General features: G+C 40.3%; 1 protein-coding gene across 1 annotated transcript in view; it reads right to left on the bottom strand.

Moving 5' to 3' along the window:
- Positions 1–19922, bottom strand: part of LOC144688819 (myelin expression factor 2-like) — a 36373-nt gene that overhangs the window by 2002 nt on the left and 14449 nt on the right. The window contains exons 7-16 of the mRNA XM_078555786.1: positions 17938–18091; positions 17521–17570; positions 16705–16765; positions 14579–14695; positions 10799–10852; positions 10165–10260; positions 9551–9619; positions 7745–7876; positions 6543–6599; positions 1886–2259 (exon numbers count right to left, since the gene is read on the bottom strand). Of these exons, the coding sequence (XP_078411912.1) occupies positions 1886–2259; positions 6543–6599; positions 7745–7876; positions 9551–9619; positions 10165–10260; positions 10799–10852; positions 14579–14695; positions 16705–16765; positions 17521–17570; positions 17938–18091 (1164 nt within the window). The remainder of the gene's footprint in view (positions 1–1885; positions 2260–6542; positions 6600–7744; positions 7877–9550; positions 9620–10164; positions 10261–10798; positions 10853–14578; positions 14696–16704; positions 16766–17520; positions 17571–17937; positions 18092–19922) is intronic.

The raw sequence follows: 19922 nt of genomic DNA, 5'->3' as shown, positions 1-19922 counted from the left end.
ATACTGGCCAATCTTTCAATCCTCCTTATAGACAGGATGGTACCCAATGATTGTTGGGTTGCAAATGGTACCCTTGTTCTAAAATGGGAAGAATAAACCTAGCAATTACAGGCCAGTTTATTGCAGTGGGGAAACTTTTAGAAACAATAATCAAGCAGAAAATTAAATGCCCCTTGGATAAGCATAGACTAATAAAGGAGAGCCAGCAAGGATGTGTTAAGGGCAAATCATGTTTGACTAACTTGATTGAGTTTCTTGATCAAGTAACAGTGTACGAGGACAGTGCAGTTGATGTTGCACACAAGGACTTTCAAAGCACTTGTTAAAGTACAAATTAGGCTAATTAACAAAACTGAAGCCAAGAGGATAAAAAGGTCAGTAGCAGCATGGATACAAAATTGGCTAAAAGACAGAAAAGAGAGTTGTGGTAAGTAGCTGCTTTTCAGACTGGAGGGAGATATACTGTGGAGTTCCCCAACATTCAAATAGGATCACCACTGTTTTATTGATGTACATTAATGACTTGGACTTTGAGGTACAGGGCTCACTCAATTTTGTAATCCGAAATGACAAAACTTGGAAGTGTACTAAATAATGAGGAAAATATCAACATACATCATGGGCTGGTGGAATAGGTGAACATATGACAGATGAAATTCAATACAAAAAGTGCGTCGCAATGCACTTTGGTAGGTGAATGTGCAGACACAATACATGCTAAATGGCGCAGGAGACTTGGATTGTGTGAGCACTAATCTCTGAAGGTGACAACACACAGATTAAAAGATAATGAAGCATATGGGATCCTGGGCTTTACTAACAGAAGAAGAAGGTACAAAAATCAGGAAGTTACACAAAACTTTATAAAACACAAGTGTAGCCTTAGCTAGAGTGTTATGTCCAATTCTGGGCACTACACATTAGGAAGCCTTTCGAGAAGAGATTTACCAGAATGGTTCCAGGGATGAGGGATTAAAGTTACATGAGTAGGTTCAAAAAGCTGGGTTGTCCACCTCACAGCAAAGAAAGCTTTTAATAGAGCTACTTAAAATCATGAACAGTTTAGATAAGAGTAAATAAAGAGAAATTGTTTCCATTGGCTGAAGGATTGATAGGAGGAGCACAGGTTTAACACAATAGGGAAAAGAACCAGAGACATCATGAGGAAAAACTTACCTACACAATGAATGGTTAAGCTTTGGACTACACTGTCTGATAGGGTGGTGGATACAAATTCAATATGAGTTTTCGAAAGGGAATTGGATAAATACTTGGAGAAAAAAATGCAGGCATATGAAGAGAGAGCAGGGGAGTGTGACAAACTGGTTTGCTCCATGAAAGAGCCAGCACAGAATTGCTGGGCCAAGTGCCTGCTCTGTGCTGCACTATTCTAGCAGCTTAGGCTGCTGCTGGCATGGCAAGTTTATTAGACTATCAGATTGCAAAGGGTTGGTTACTTATACAGGGGTCCAGTTGGTTACCAGTGCTCATAGTATCATACCACCAAGAGTGGTCTTCCAGGAAGGAAGAAAAAGATTACAAAGCATATCTCTTGCTTTTGCAGTTTACAGAAGCTATTCTCATTGGTATTCATACTGAAATAGCAGATGTCTACAGTAACACTTCTTTAAATTCAATGTTTCAAGTAGCCGATTGATATACAGTACAATCAGAAAAGGAGTCACAGTTTAAAGGTTAATCATTAACTTCTTCCTGATTGGAATTATTTTCTTTCTCTCCTCCTTTATTTTATTCATACTGTGCTAAGCTGTTTATATCTTTCAATTTTTAGTTCGGATGAAGTTACACATGAACTGTTAACTGCAGTGCATTTCCAGCATTTGTAGTTTTGTTTCCTTTAAAATTGAGAAAAAAATATACTCACATTTCGAACAAATATTTGACAGATTCTTCTTGAATTAAGATTTCCGGTGCCAGTTCCCATTGATCCTCCGTAATTCCCACTGAAACGATTACGATCCATGTCTGCAGGCTTGTCAAAACCTCCTGCCATTCCAGAACCCATGCGATCCATACCGCCACCCATTCTATCAGTACTTTGGCCCATCCAGTCCATTCCAGGTCCCATGCGGTCAACATTCGATGTCATCCCAGAACCCATGTTGGATCCAATTCTGTCCATTCCCAGGCCAGTTCTATCCATAGCACCACCCATGCGATCCATTCCAGGTCCCATACGATCCATGTTATCCATTCCAATGCCTCCACCCATTTTATTCATTGCTCCCATTCCAATACCTATGGAGGGAAAAGCATTTTAACCAGGCAAAACCTTTTTTAAATTTGGATGTATTATAATGCAGATTGCTCATACACTCTATTTTAACACCTGGCATGTGTTTCATATTATTGCCTCCCAATTTCCACAGTGGAAATCAACTGTTTGAGAATTTTTATTTAAACAAAGAATTCAAACCTACATTCATTCAGTCCTAACAGTGAAAATGCTTTGGCTGCTCATCAATTGCCTTAGATACTGCAGGTCTCATTCTACAAATAAAGTCACACTTCAAATTTTACAGGATAAGGATATCCATATCATGACTGGGGAACAAAAATAATCGAGTACCTACCTCACTTTGATCCCTGGAATCTTGCCTTTGCCTATTACAGCAGCCCCACCCAAGGCCCAAAAATCTGTGTCTGGTAGGAAGCATTACTACAGAGCTTCCCAAACTTTTACCTGCTGTGACCCCATTTTGACACTGGAAAATTGTCATTACCCCAGAATGAGAGCAGTAGAGGTGGTGGTTGGGGGGGTGGGGGGTCAGGTAGAGGCTGTGAGAAATTACAAAGAAGGTCCTGGACTTAATTTTAGGGAATGAAGCTGGACAAGTGGTAGAGTAGCAGTGGGGGAGCATTTTGCAGAGAGTGATCATAACTCCATTAGATTCAAGGTTGTTATGGAAAAGGACAAGCATAGGCCAGAAATCAGAGTCCTAAATTGGGGGAAGGCCGATTTTAATAAGATCAGATATGATTTGGCCAGAGTGGACTGGGAGCAGCTGCTTTTAGGTAAATCTACGTCAGATTCGCATTATAGGAAGGATGTGATTGCAGTAGAGTGCGCAGAGGATATTTACCAGGATGTTCCCTGGGCTGGAGAGTTTTAGTTATGAGGAGAGATTGGATAGACTGGGGTTATTTTCCCTGGAGCAGAGAAGATTGAGGTGGGGGACATGATGGGACTTATTCAAGAAGGGAATAGGGAGGTTACAGTATTCATATATTCCAATAAAGACAGAGTGGGACCAACAAAATCCAGGGAACCCTGGATGTCAAGGGATATACAGGATTGGATAAAGAGAAAAAGGGAGGCTTATGGCAGATACCGAGGGCTCAAAACAGCGGAAGCCCTAGAGGAGTATAGAAAGTGTAGGGGGGAAACTTTAAAAGGAAATTAGGAGAGCAAAAAGGGGCATGAAAAAACATTGGCAGGTAAAATAAAGGAAAATCCAAAATTATTTTACAAGTACATTAAGAGTAAGAGGATAACTAGGGAAAGAGTAGGGCCCATTAAGTACCATAGTGGTAATTTGTGTGGGGAGCCTGAAGACGTAGGTAGGGCTCTAAATGAATACTTTGTGTCAGTGTTCACAAGTGAGAGGGATGACGTGGGTATGGAAATCAGGCAGAAGGACTGTGATATAATTAAAGAAATTGGCATCGAAAGGGAGGAGGTTCTAAGTTCTGGCAGGCTTAAAAGTAGATAAATCTCCAGGCCCGGATGAAATGTATCCCAGGCTGTTGAGTGAGGCAAGGAAGGGAGATAGCAGGGGCGCTGGCAATAATTTTCAATACTTCTCTGGCCACAGGAGAGGTGCCAGAGGACTGGAGGGCAGCCAATGTGGTACCGTTATTCAAGAAGGGAGGAAGGGATAAACCAGGGAACTACAGGCCAGTCAGCCTAACCTCAGTGGTGGGGAAACTTGGAAGCAATTCTGAGGGGCAGAATTAATCTACATTTGGAGAGACAGGGATTAATCAAGGACAGTCAGCATAGTTTTGTTAAGGGGCGGTCATGTCTGACCAATTTGCTTGAATTTTTCGAAGAGCTGACCAGATGTGCAGATGAGGGCAATGCATTTGACGTAGTCTACTTGGACTTCAGCAAAGCTTTTGATAAGGTCTCGCATGGGAGACTGATAACGAAGGTAAGAGCCCATGGGATCCAAGGTAATTTGGCAAATTGGATCCAAAATTGGCTCAGTGGCAGGAAGCAGAGGGTGATGGTCAAGGGGTGTTTTTGTGACTGGATGTCTGTGTCCAGCGGGGTTCCACAGGGATCGGTATTGGGTCACTTGCTGTTTGTGGTATATATAAACGATTTAGACTTGAATGTAGGAGGGCTGATCATTAAGTTTGCAGATGACACGAAAATTGGTGGGATGGTAAATAGTGAGGAGGATAGCAGATTACAGGAGGATATAGATGGGCTGGTCAGTGGCAAATGGATTTTAATCTGGATAAGTGTGAGGTGATGCACTGGGGCAGGATAAACAAGGCACGGGAATACATGATGAATGGTAGGACCCTGGGAAGCACCGAGGATCAGAGGGACCTTGGTGTGCATGTCCACCAGTCCCTTAAGGTAGTGGGACAGGTAGATAAGGTGGCTAAGGCATATGGGATACTTGCCTTTATTAGCCGAGGCATAGAGTATAAGAGCAGGGAGGTTATGCTGGAACTGTATAAAACGCTGGTTAGGCCACAGCTAGAGTATTGCATGCAGTTCTGGAATTCGCATTATAGGAAGGATGTGATTGCAATAGAGTGCACAGAGGATATTTACCAGGATGTTGCCTGGGCTGGAGAGTTTTAGTTATGAGGAGAGATTGGATAGACTGGGGTTATTTTCCCTGGAGCAGAGGAGATTGAGGGGGGGAAATGATTGAGGTGTATAAAATTATGAGGGGCATAGATAGGGTAGACAGGAAGGAGCTTTTCTCCTTGGTAGAGGGATCAATAACCAGGGGGCATAGATTTAAGGTAAGGGGCAGGAGGTTTAGAGGGGATGAGAGGAAGAATATTTTCACCCAGAGGTTGGTGGGAAGAGGAACTCACTGCTTGAAAGGGTGTAGAGGCAGAAACCCTCTTAACATTTAAGGAAGTATTTGGATGTGCACTTGCGATGTCATGGCATACAAGGCTATGGGCCTAGCGCTGGAAAATGGGATTAGAATAGTTAGGTACTTGTTGACCAGCGCAGACTCGATGGGCTGATGGGCCTTTTTCTGTGCTGTAGACCTCTATGACTAAATTGGGATGGGGGTGGCAAACTGCACCCTGTAGTGTACAACAGAGAGAACTTTGGGAGGGATTACAGCCATGAGGGCTTTGAGAGCGGTGAAAGGGGAGGGGGAGGGGGGGGGGGAAACAGCGATGGGGTGGAGCAAACGGGCCTCGGCATGAAAAAAACTGTGCGCGTACATGTCATCAGGCCTCAGTCAATGCTGACCCACCAGAGTGAACGCTCCACAGATGCTATTGCTTCCACGGAAGGGAGGGAGCTCTCGATCCCACTGGGGATCATGACCCACAGTTTGGGAACCCCTACATTAGTAGATCCCTTAATGAAACTTCAAGGGAGTAGGCAATCCCCTTTTCACAGAAAAATCTTTATCTCAAATGCATAATTCAAAAACTATACTCCCCACTTAATCCTTTTTAAAAAATGAGTACAGACTCTTGGAAATAACAATCTATTGAAACCTATAAACTGTTGAGAAAAAATAGTAGATAGATAATACACCAATTTAAATAACCTTCCACCACTTAAAATATTCTCTGTTCATTATTAATGGATCTCCCATAGCCTTGCCCATGGAATGTCAGGATGAAAAATTGTCAAATTGATAAAAGCTCCATCCAGTGGCAGAAGAATGCAGCTGCAGGCATCAGAATGGTAATTGCCGAATAAGGAGTGCATCACATTTACTGCTGAACGAGGGGTAAAAAGAGATTACATATTTCATAGCCTAAACTCATGTTATTTCACAAGGATAGAGTGATCAATAAGCCCCTAAACTTATAGCAGATGAATCCAAAAATCAAAAATTGTATATCTGAGCAGGAAAGATAGTGACAATGTTTAATTATGATGTGAATACTACAATTCCATCTATACAGATGCAGAACCACCTGCACCCTCAGAATGACTTTCGAAACATTTCACATAAAGGTTCTCTACATGTGTACTTCAATCATCACCATGATCTGCAAGAGACTGTACACTCCACTTTGATTCAAGGATTACTGTTTCTTGTGGATTTACTCAATATTGCAACTGTTCGCTTTCCACACCCTTGGTGATGACCTGAATGCAACTTCAAAGCTAAGATGCATTATTTATTACCATTTTCATTTTCAATGTGTACCCTGGAATATGTTATTTGCTACACTTGCTTAACACCCTATTGAAAGAAAGAAGGGTGACAAATATTCAGCAACATTGTGAATTTGAATCTTAAATTGTTGACTTTGCAGCAAGTTCCAAATGAATAGTGTTTAGATGTTCTTACCCATGCCTGATCCCATGCCTGGTGTACCAGCAGCCATGCCACCACTCATCCCACCAGCTAAAATTGGAAATTTAAAAAAATACATGCAAATCAAAATTCAAAAGAGAATAGTGTGATGTAATCATGAATGCTGTGACATTAGGAACTCATTCATAATTTTTCTATCTGCAAGATTTACAAGTTGATGATAGCCCTCACCTAACTTAGAGTTGCTTAACAGATTTTAATCCTGTATGGCCCAGTAGGTTTATACATCTGAACCACAAGAACCAAGAAATTCCATGGTCCAGTGCCTAGTCTGCATTATGATGTCTCAAACAGGCCAGCAGTAGGCTGCTACAGTCGCCCTCAGCACCCGAGTTGGGAAGAAGAATGTCACCAGGGTTCCTAATCCTGATCAAGTGCAGGTGTGTAGATCCCCAATGAGGGTATAGTCAGGCTTAATCATGATGTTCGTTGTGGTTAAACAGGAAGGGAGAGGTTAAATTTGTCAAGGAGAAAAAGAAAATGATGCAACTCATTATTGACTGGAATTTAATCATGAGTCTCAAATTAAACAAGTATAAGATACTTGCCTGAACAATTCAATTTGTCAAAAAGGCTGCATCTGTGAACTAAAATTAAACTAATTTGCAATCTCTTCTAAAACAAGTCAAAGGTTAGATAGAAGTCACCTACACAAAATCAGGTTTTCAAAAAAAATGGTCTTTCATGTCACTCTCCATTTAAGTCACCTAATCCCATTCCCACACTGAAGTCAGTAAAATGCCAGAAGCAAGAGTTTCATTTATCAGATGACAGGGACAAATAGCTATGGATGCAGGTCATTACAGGAAATCTAGCAAGTGAAAATATCAAAAAGGTGAATGCGATGCTGAATTTAATTTTAAAACATGGAAGTGCTATTAAATTTGTAAATCACAACATCAATATACATTACTATCAGCAGTTTGAGATATATGGAAGTTAATAGGAATAGATTTTAATTTTAGTACACAAAGTAATGGGGAAAGGAAGGCAGAGGGTCCAGTCCCATGAGGAAGCACAGACCTATAAAAGATACAACAAATAAATCTGGTCACAATTTTGGCTTGGAATTTCAGAACCAGCCAGATAAAGCAAGCCCACCTAAATCTAAAATGGAATCAATGTTAACACACTTAACCACATATTTGCAAAAAAATGTCGCTATTTGAACTTACCCATTCCTCCACCAAAGGAATCCCCATATCCACGCGACATTCCCATATCATTTCTACCAAAGTCCCGGTCAAAGCCACTGCCACCCATTCCTCCACCGCTGCCAGGACCATACATTCCTCCTTGGTACATGTCTGCAAGTCAAAGAAGTATGATAATAAACAATTGCATATTTTCGAAGTGACCCCACCTACAAGTGTTTGTTGATAAACATGTCAGAACAAGATATATACAAACAGGACAGAAGATGTTAAGTGTGCTCAGCAATTCAGTCCAGGCAAACCCAACCAAATACACCAGTGCCATAATCAGTAACTTGTTATACATCCAGGTGTTGCCTTTTACACATCTGGGTATTAGCATCTTTAAATCGGTTTTACAAACTCAAATGTCATTAACACTACAAAATTATTTTTATAACTCCCAACAGTTCCATCATAAGTACCTCTCTTATATATGCACACATGGTCAGGCTTAGCCATGATGTTCCCTATGGTCTGTATAAAATTTATTTTATATACATATCCAAATATCACCAATGCACTTTAAACATGTCAAAATCCTCAGGTACAAAAGTAATTAATCCAGATTGCTACAGATTCAACTCTCAATATCCAATTTTACATCAAACTACTACTTTGGAGCTTCCCAAATGGCCTAAGCTGGTTCACTAAGTACCTGTATCATACAAGTCAAGAATGGTGCAGGTCAAAGAAGTGTTATGTAATCTTGGCTGATTTGGTAGCAGCTACCCAAATGTGATAAGGTTAGGGCTCAAAACACCATCAGTCAGGGTTCCTACTTCTGATCACTATCCAGTTACCAATGCAGTTTAGAAATATTTTAGCTCAACTGTAATATGCACCTACCTCCACTCCCCTAAATGTAATTGCTGCTAATACTTAATGTTTGGTTCATCCATTAATAAAGCCATTTCTTTCAAAGTTTCTACTATACTGAGTTACATATACAATCTCCCATACAATTAAATTTGCATAAACAAGGTAGAGAACTACTTATCTATTATAAACCCTAATGTGTTACAACATTTGATGCACTGCCATCCGACTCTAGGAAGGGAAATTAATTGTTCACTTCAGTAATTAATTTTCCAAGAGGCTTCCCATTCACAGATTTGCCCTACATTTGCATATGGAGTTAGAAATTCTCATTTTTAAGGGCACCTCCCACAAATCCTCCATGATCCACATTTGAAAATCATATTTTCTTAGCAAGTAGTAAATAAGCAATTAAATTAAGGGGAAATGGTGGCATAGTATAATGTCACTTGACTAGAAATCCAGAGGCTCAGGCTAGTGCTCTGGCGACATGGGTTCAAATGCCACCATGGCAGCTGGTGGAATTTAAATTCAATTGATAAATCTGAAATATAAAGCTAGTCTTAGTAGTGATGACCATGACATCGATCATCAACTGTAATAAAAACCCAGCTGGTTCACTAATGTCCTTTAGGGAAGGAAATCTGCCATCTTTACCTGGTCTGGCCTACATGTGACTCCAGACCCACACAATGTGATCGACTCTGAAATGGCCTGGCAAGCCACTCAATTCAAAGGCAATTAGAGGTGGCAACAAACGCTGGCCTTGCCAATGAAAGAATAGAAAAATAATTTTACCAAGAGAAGAATGCTGGCAGGTTTGTATACAAGACCCTTAGATACTTGGATAAAGGGGCCAACCGTATCACAGAAACTCCCAGCATCAACTGCATGTGGGCAAGGCCCTGACCTGGTATAAAGTTGATCAATATATATTCACAGGAATCTTTCTAGTCTATGTGAACTTACCTCCCATGCCACCACCCATTCCTCCTCCTCCACCAACGGGTCCTCTATAATCATCCATTCCTCCTGATCCTGGGCAGAGAAGTTACATGAACATGTGTAATGCAGGGTTATTCAAAAGTAGTTATGCTTTGAAAGAAGTCTACATTTGGGGCATAATCTCACTTTCCCCTGCCCTGTTAGTCCTAAGGCGGAGCCATTAGCTAAGCGAGCTCTGTCTGGTCACATAGCCAAGAGCTATTTAGGCACGGATCCTAGCTAGATGCTAGTCAAGGAACTAAAGCTCTGACTCAGGAATGAATACTTATTGCTGGAAACTGTACAAATCTGAAGGATGAATTAAAACCATTTGCAATAAATTGTATACATCAGACTACAACTCTGAAGCTCTGACAGGTTTCAAAATCCACAAAAGTAATTTTGCACAAAAAAAATCCTCTCTACCTAACATGTAGGCAGGAACCCCGTGAAGTACTATCATGTAAAGAGCAAATTAATAACTCTTGCCTCTGATCTTTGGGAAGAGGTACCTCTCATTATCCTATTGGCCAACTCGGTGAAGCAAAGCTCATCTATTTAGCTAAACATTCAAGTAATTACACTAACAAAAATCTTACCTCCCATTCTCCCCATGTTCATTCCTGGGCCAAATCTCCCCATGTTATCCATCCTGTCCATCCCACCTCCACCACCACCATATGGACCATCCATGCCTGAAAGTTAGAGTTAAATTTGAAATGTAACTTTTTTTTGAAATACAGGCTTTCAAAGTTCCCAGCTACATAAACCTAGCAAACATTAGACTAGCTCTGGTATTGCTCACTGTGCCACAGCTTACAGTGGAGTTACAGCATTTAGTGGCTCAGCCTGTAAAGAATAGTCACTGACAAGTTTGCATAGGGGTTTCCGATTATAAACTGACCATAATAGGCAGTTTCAATACTAAAAACAGACATGCTAAAAAAAAACTCAGCAACTCTGGCAGCATGTGTGGCAATATTGTAGATACCAGTCTCAGGCTGTTTTAAAGTTCAGATTTGTGGTGCTGAAGTACCCACGAGGTTACATGCTCACCATGTACTTTAAACCCTTTCCAGGGTTTCCAGATCAGATCTCTTAATCTCAGATTAATTTCTTGCTACAAGAGTTTGTAAAGCAACTGCAGCACCTGGCAAACAGCAAATCAATTAATGAGCCTTAATTAATTCAACTAAATATAAAAGCTCCAATCACACTTTCCATAAGACTTACCACCTCCTCCCATCCGGTTCATGCCACCAAATCCCATTCCATCCATGCCCATACCTGTCAGGAAGGAACAAAGATCCTAATGACCACTTTAAAAAAGTAATATTTTTCAAAACATACTCCTTTTTAACCATGTTAGATACACATTCAAAAACGTTGAATGAAGAACTAAAACACAAAAGCAGCATTTAATTTGGTCCAGACCATGTACAGAACAATTGAAAATGCAAAGCATACAAAACAAAAACAAAATACAGCCCACTAAAACTTACAGTTCAGTAAGCAGAGCCAAGGGATCAATATTAAAGCCTTAGGACTAAATTATGTTCTGTGATTAAGCAGCCAGACTACAGAAGCTGATTATTCAAGTATGCAGTTAGCACAGCACAGGCAGGTGGGTGGTAGTAAACAGACTGGGCTACTCCCTTGTTTAGGGGTTAATGGCTCATGGGATTTCTTTTTAGAAGAGGCAATGGTAAAAAAAACACAAATTAAACCTTTATTTCAACCCAGATGTTCTGCTTACCACCACATTTTGGATTGGAACATTTCATCTAGCCTCAATCCAACAGTAACTTAACACATGAGATGCTTTGCTCTATCTCCCAATAGTTGTCCCTGCTCTGAGTGGCTCTTTGTCACTCTTGCATCATCAATAATAGTGGTGAGCGCAGCAGAGCAACTGTTTTTCCATTTTCTGTGCCTGCATTGAGGTTGAGTGGATGATTTGTACAGAGTTTTCTTTGTTTTGGGCTAATGGTCACACAAGCAACAATCCCCTATTACCTGTTCATGGGATGCAATTGACTATGATAGGCTCATATTATATACCAGAGTTTCCCTACAGAGCTGTTGGTGCCTTTTTTTCTTGAACCACAGCAGTACTAGTAACAACGTGCAGAAACAGTGCTGGCAAGGAGACAATTTCAACAACAGCAACAAAGGAGCATCGATTCATATCCAAGTCAGGATGAGGAGAACTTTGTGGCAATGACAGTCCCACAATGCTGCTGCACTTACTCTTCAATGCTCAGGTCATGAGGCTTGGAAGAGCTGTCAAACTAATCTTGAAGTAATGCTGCTATCCAATAGATAGCACATACTGTAGCCACCAGTGTACCAGCAGTAGAAAGGATAGATACGTGAACTGCTTTGTCCTGAATCATGTACAGCTTTGAGTGTTGTGGCAACTTCCATCTGGGTGGTGAGCATTCCACAAAAATTTTGTTCATAAATGGTGAAGAGAATCTGAAGAGTACTCAGACTCTGCTGAGTTGAGAGTTATGGCCTTGAGGCTGGTCCTTCTGGTCAATGGTGATCCAAGTTGTTAATGGGGTTACCATTGGAGTTCAAGGGGATGTAGTTCTACTTTCTTTGGTTGGAGATGGTCACAACTTGGAATTTGTGTAGAAATATTATTTGATGTTTGAACTAACAAGCAGGCTTGGGCTTCAAGTCCTGCTTTTTAAAAATTTATTCACGGGATGTGGGCTTCTCTGGCTGGGCTAGCATTTATTGCCCATGCTAGTTGCCCTTGAGAAGGTGGTGAGCTACGTTCTTGAACCGCTACAGTCCATGTGGTGTAGATATACCCACAGTGCTGTTAGGAAGGGAGTTCCAGGATTTTGACCCAGCAACAGTGAAGGAACGGAGATATATTTCCAAGTCAGGATGGTGAGTGACTTGGAGGGGAACTTTCAGGTGGTGGTATTTCCATCTATCTGCTGCCCTTGTCCTTCTAGATGGTAGTGATCATGGGTTTGAAAGGTGCTGTCCAAGGAGTAATGCCGCGTGATCCGTCCGGTTTCATTCCTTTTTTGAGACTCTGTAGCGGTTTGAAACAACTGAGTAGTTTGCTAGGCCATCTGGAGTCACATGTAGGCCAGACCAAGTAAGGACAGCAATTTCCTTCCCGAAAGGACATTAGTGAACCAGTTGGGTTTTTACAACAATGTTTTAATTGTCATCTCTAGACTTTTACGGAATTCAAATTCCGCCATCTGCCATGGTGGGATTCGAACCCCAGAGCAATATTCTGGGTCACTGGATTACCAGTCCAGCAACAATACCACTAGGCCATCACCTTCCCCCTAAGGGGAGGGTGACACAACCTGCTTCATTCAGAGGAGTTGGAAATAAAGCTGGACACTGGGTTAATAAATGATCAATCCCATTCCTGACTTATGATGGAGAGATGGTCATTGGGCTTCTGACAGTGCTGCAGTAGTTCTTCAGGGAATTGTCCTTGCGCTGCAATGATTGATCTCCAAAAATCATAACCATCTTCCTGAACGTTTCATATGACTCTAGTCATTGGAGGGTTTGCCTGTCAAATCCTACAGATATGGGTTCTGACAGAGGTTCCTTATTATAACATTGACCAAATTCTGTTATTTTCATCACTGCTCCAGCTTTCAACTCAAATGGTAAGTGTGTAGGGACTGCTTGATGACATTGTTGATTACCCTTTCCATTACTTTGTGATGATTAGGACAATGATTGATTAGGTTAGAGTTAACTTGTTATCTATGGATTGGGCACACCTTGGCAATATTCTAGGGAAGCAAATAGCTCTGACATGCAATTCTTCTGCACTGCAACTTTCCTGTTGTGGAAATCCTTCCAAATCCCTTGCATAACAACTTTGTATCACCCTTGGGAACTGCTGTCTCGACATTACTAATGATGCAGATAGCCCACAAATCACTGAACTGTTGATCATATACACAAGTGCTCCCAATGCATTAATTTGGAAAGGAATCAAAAGTTTGATTTCATGGTAGATGTTAAAAGCCCAGTCAGTAATGGGCACCATGACTTTCAAAATGCATTTAATACTGCATTACTGAGAAGGCTTAAAGTTAAACCCTGTGGGATTGGCAGGCAGATTTTGGATGGACAAGGAATTGCTGCATTTTTTTTGGCCCTAAACTAGTTAACAGTAGTGGATCTTCATGAGGATCAGTTATTAGTTGAATTCCAGCAGTGATCATTGTTGGGACCACTGCTTTCACCATCTTTATCAATGATATGGAAGAACTGACCTTGCATTTGCAGATGATGTAGAAGAAATGTGCAGATGGAAGAAAAAAATTGTAGGCTGCAGTGAGGAAATGAGACCATATCTGGCAAATGTCTTTTACCGTCAATAAACATGGCATATTACTCAAAAGTGCCTTCATTCAAATGTATGTATACACTGTGCAGTGCTTCACGTTAAGGGATGAAGGGTTACAGCACAAGGCTATTGTAAAAACAATAAAAAATATCAGAATGTATTGCCAGGACAATTAGTTCTAAAATAAATACTATTCTTTCTCTACACCAGGTTCTGGTCAAGCCACATCCATAATACTGCATCCAGTTTTGGTTCCCTCACATGGCATTGATATCTAGCCTAAAGGCACTCAAGATGATGGACCATGGGGGGTGTCAACAGTCACTGTGGTCTCCTGAAATTTGTTTTCAGCTTCAGGGGAAGAGAGGATATATCAATAATGATATAAGCTTGTGTACAGCATCACTGAGTACTCTTTCCTATGGTCACACACTATGCCCATATAACTACTGAGCAGCACTGTCCCACTCTTTTTCCTCACTCATTTCCCAGTTATCTGCAGGATGGCAAGTACCACCATAATTGGAGGGAAAATTCATAGCTGCCTGGGTATCCATTCTAAAAGAGGTACAACAAGCCTCAAAACTTGTGTGTCTGGTTAGAGGAAGAGGAGATGGAAAATCATTAATTCTCAACTAGCTTATCAAAACTACAGTCCTCCTTACCTCCCATTCCTGGACCCATGTCTCTAGGTCCAGCATTTCCCATTCCTGTGTTCAGATCTCTGGCATCAAGTGGCTGGCCACCAGGTCCCAGGCCCATACCAACACCACCAAGTCCCTCTATAGTTGAAGCACATTAAATATTTATCAGAAGAAGTGATTGCACTTACAGAAACTTCAACTATCAAGTTCAAACACTTCAAACTATAATTCTTCTAGCCTAACACAGATCTACTTGACATTCGAGGTATGTTGTGTATTAGCAAGCATGGAAAATTTTATTAAACACAACGTTGGCATTTACACACGGATCAAATATCAAAGGTCTGGGATTTATCGTGCAGAAAACTAAGAGCAGGGCAAGTTTGCAATGGGAGCATATTTACTAAATATTAATTTTAATGCAGTCAAAGCCATGGTTCCATCAGAAAGTCAAAATTTATAAGAAAAGCAGAAAATTGCATTTTATTTTACTTGCTTAATGTACAATCAGCTGTATTTAACATTTCACAACCTCATTTTGTTAAAGCTTGAACACCTCAAGCAACATATATTTGCCAAACATTATGGACTCTCCACTGATTTGCTGATGTTTCACTACAAGAGCAGAATGTTGTGTAACTCACAAGAACACAGCTGTTAGATTTTCAGTGCATTTTGAGATTGCCTACTATATCAAAAAACCTTAACTGTTACTGTCACCAGGATTTCAGAATTAGACTATACCATTTACCCAGTCTCTCACTTGCAATGGTAAATGGTTAAAATATTGTGGTCATGCTAGAATCTGTCAAAGAATTTAAATATTTACATCAAAACAAGATTTTAAAATGAACAATCTGCATTATTTTGGTAATGATTTAGTGAACAGGAATGGGATTAGTGATCCATCTATTGCAAAGTAGAACAGTGCCACTTGGTGGAAGAACAGTGAAATGGAAAAAAAGAGTCAGTTGAGTCAAGGATCAAAACCTCTGAACAAACACCTACATCTGTTGCTGCCTTTAAAATGTACATTCAAGTTAAGCTACGCTTTTGGCTAGTTAACTTTGCAATATTAATTGAATCATCTTATACAAACGCAGAGCCAGTTAACCTTTTAAGTGATTCCATTAACACAACCGGAGTTCATCTCTGAAAAGCAGCTACATTAACTAAACTTAGTAAAATCTTGCTTTTATTGGTTTCATTTCTTTGTAAGATTTTCAAAAGTATTATTTTGGAATCTAATCTTCAAGTGGTTGAACTATCACATATTATTGTACAGGAGCAGTACTCATCATAACCAGCAAGATTTTTAAAGTAAATGGAACCTGATGTGAAAGGGCAGCATTCCAACAATAACAGAAATTTAAAAAGCATCCTTCCAACCAATGGCTTAACATTAAACTCAAATCAGCTGAGGAACACAGACCAGGAAAGACCCAGTGCTGAGTTAGTTTATCTCTTGCCAGTGTATTACAGGGGTCACTACAGACTCCTGAATTAGAAATGGCAAAACAAATCACGAGTCCCACTCTCAACTGTTGCTCAGTGACCCCTGCTTAATGTGCGTGCGGAGGTTCACCACAACAAGATCAGAATTGACTGTGTCAAAATGAAAGCATACATCTCTTTTAAACAGTTTCATGACTCGAGTTCAAAACTGCAATTACAGCTTTTTTTGTTAGAACAAGCAAATTTCAAATTATGAAAAGATTGGACAGGGTAGACAGAAGCAGACTGCTTCCAGTAGCTGAAGTCTCTATAATGAGGAGCCACATTAATGAGATTAAATGTAAAAGATTTAGAATGAGAATAAAAGATGAAAAATAATTTATAGATGTAAGGCTGTGCATTAGGATTAATGGTTGAGGCAAAATTGTCAATATTCAAAGATTAGCTTGGATAGATAGAAGAAAGGAAGAGATAAAGGAATATGGAAATAGGATGGGTAAATATGATTAGGGCAATGTGCTTACAGGTAGGGCAAAAATGACCGACTAGATGAGCCAAATAGTCCATTTTCAGCTTGTAATTTCTCCGTATGCACTAAATATAAATAGTTTTGCTTTTTAATATTTCCTGGTCAAAAGCATACTAAACGGGAAATTACAGCATTAATTTAAGACCTTTTCAAAAATACATACTAGGGAGTTGTGGAGTACGATCTGCACCATAGAAGTTGTTCTTCGGCATGGATTTGTCATCCTGTAGGAAAACCAGAACCAATTTTAACATCATAAATGTGGAGGGGCTGCCTTGCAATGATGCTATTATTTAATACAGTCTTCCCAGTAAGTTTTTAAAAATAGGATTTTCTGGCAGAGTTGGTGCTAGGAACGCTGACACACCATACAGCACTGATGTATGGTCAGGAAGGTCCTAACTTGTTGAGTTATTGGTCCTAACTTGTTGAGTTATTGAGCTATGTTGGCCAGAGTGGGAACAATACTATTGACCTCAATATGCCTAGGCTTCTGGGGAGCAGGGCAGTTTGTTAAGATAAATAATCAGCCCAGTGGTGTTTTATGGAAAGTACATCAGGTGAGACCAGGTTCAGGTTTGGCTGCATTGCTTCCCATAATTCAATAGCCTGCCAAGAGTCAACATCCAAGTTCTCACACAAAAAACTTCAATATAAGTCATCATGTAAGAAAAGACACAGAATACTATTTAAAAATTTACATGCTATTTAGAGCAAAGTACATTATAGAGGCCAAGATGAAAAAACTCAGAACTAAGTTTTTAATTTAACATCCTTTAAAAGTCTACGCAAATGCAAATCCTTCCCAAAAATCAGGTGAGTACAATATTAATACGTTTGTGAAAAGTAGAAATTGTTAACAAATGGAACAACAGCATAAACACTAATTCTTCTTAGGTGGAATACTCAGACCAAAACTTCTGACCAACAGATACTTGCTTCAGTAAATATTTAACATGCAGACTAAGTGAAAACTTACCATCTTGATATGCATAGGCCTGTCAAACAGAAGCTGGCCATTGAACATTGCTAAATAGCATTTAAGGAAATTTAATTTTAAAGGTTTCACGAATTCACTGAGAATACTCTGGTACAATGCTGATTATAGATACATACAAGGATTTCCAAAATAAGCACCATTCACAACAAACAGAAGACTCAGTTCACAGCACAATTTATTCCTCAGTTTACCATAAGAGCTCAAAACTCCAGAGTGATCACTAAGTTAATTCTATACCTATAATTAAAGAAACAAGTGGACAAGGGCTGGAGGGGTGGGGGGGCATTGCAGAACTAAGTGCTTTTCTATCAATTAACCATTTCAAATTAAATACAGCAACAAATTTGGTCAACCAAGGCCAAAATCCAGTTATTTTGTTTTATTAATAAAGGATACATATAGCTTGAACAGATTCAATTGGGCGCTCAAAAGTTACAGTGCCCATTCCACGACTCTTCCCATCTTTGTCTTCCACAATATCTGCCCGTACCACAGAGCCTGCCATGGAGAAAACTTCCTTCAACTTCTTCCACCCCACTTTGAAATCAAGCTGCAAAATAACGTCAAATTATAAAATTAACATGCTGCTGAGCAAAGAGGGCATCATAGAATCTCACAATTGTTACAAGAGGCCATTCTGTCCACATCTGCACCAGCTCTCCAAATGAGCAATTTACCTGGTGCCATTCAATATCTTTATAATGCAGGAGGCCATTCGGCCCATCAAGTCTTCACTGGCTCTCTGAAAGAGCATTCCAACTAGTCCCACTCTCCTGCCTTATCCCCGTAACTTTGCACATTCTCTCTTTTCAGGTAGAAATCCAATTCCCCATTGAAAACCTTGATCGAACTTGCCTCCACCACTCTTTCAGGAAGTTTGTCCCAGACTCCAAACACCCTCTGGGTGAAAAGATTTTCCTCACATCACATTTACTCCTTTTGCTAATTATTTTGAATTTGTGCCCACTAGTTCTTGATGTTCTCGAGTGGGAACAACTTCTCACTATTTACCTTGTCCATACCCCTCAGAATCGTGAATACCTCTATCAAGTCTTCTCTCAGCCTTCTTTTCTCCAAGGAAAACAGTCCCAACCTCTCCAATCTATGCTCATAGATAGAGCCCCCAAGCCCCCCATATCCTCATTTTCCTGCCTTCTCCCCATAACCCTGCAGGTTTGTTTCCTTTTTAAATAATCATCCAATTCCCTTGAATGTGTCCATTAAACCTTCCTCCACCACCTTCTCAGAGTGCATTCCAGACCCTAACCACTCATTGTGTGGAAGTTTTTTTCTCATATCGCTTTTGCTTCTTTTGCCAATTTAAATCTGTGCGCTCTTGTTCTCAGTCCTTTCACAAATGGAACAGTTTCCCCCATCTACTCTGTCCAGGGCCCTCATTATTTTGAACACTTCTTTCCCCTCTCAACCTTTTCTCCAAGTAAGAGTCCAAACTTCTCCAACCTATCTTCATAACTGAAGTTTCTCATCCTTGCAACCATTCTCGTAAACCTCTTTTGCACTCTTCAATGCCTTGACATCCTTCCTAAAATGCGACGGCCACAACTGTACGCAATACTCCAGCAGAAGTCTAACTCGTGTCTCATACAAGTTCAACATAACCTCCTTTCTCCTGTACTCCACGCCCCTAATAATAAAGCCTAGGATACTGTATGTTTTATTAACTGCTGTCAACCTGTCTGCTATTTTAAATACATATGCACATATATATCCAGATCCCTCTGCTCCTGCACCCTACCTTTAGAGTAGTATCCTATATTTTTTAGAGTCTATCCATGTTGTTCCCACCAAAATGTATCACCTCTCATTCCTCCGCATTGAACTTAATCTGCCACCTATCTGCCCATTTTTATTCATTCATGGGATGCAGACTTCGCTGACTGGGCCAGCATTTATTGCCCATCACTAGTTGCCCTTGAGAAGGTGGTGGTGAGCTGCCTTCTTGAACCGCTGCAGTCCATGTGGTTTAGGTACATGTGCTCCTTTTGTGGTTCTATGCTGTCGTCCTCACAGTTTACAACACTTTCAAGTTGTGTAACATCCAAATTTTGAAATTGCTCCCTGTGCACCAAGGTCTAGATTAACAACATACATTAAGAAAAGCAAGGGTCCCAATACTGACCCCTGGGGAACTCCACTACAAACCTTCCTCCAGCCTCAAACACATCCATTAACCATTACTCCGTTTCCAGTCACTCAACCAATTTTATATCCATATTGCTAGAGTCCTGGTGTCTTATCAACTTTAAGTAGACAGCCTATACAGTACCACCACCATATCAATTTTTAACCCTTCTAGTGATTGAATTTCCTTTTTTCACCATAGCCTGGGTAGCATCTTCTTCCTTGATAAAAACAGATGC

This window comes from Cetorhinus maximus, chromosome 13, assembly GCF_964194155.1.
Source record: "Cetorhinus maximus chromosome 13, sCetMax3.hap1.1, whole genome shotgun sequence".
In the NCBI taxonomy this organism is placed as follows: domain Eukaryota; kingdom Metazoa; phylum Chordata; class Chondrichthyes; order Lamniformes; family Cetorhinidae; genus Cetorhinus; species Cetorhinus maximus.
The sequence above is the reverse complement of the archived record's forward strand: the minus strand, read 5'-3'. Positions and strand labels throughout refer to the sequence as shown.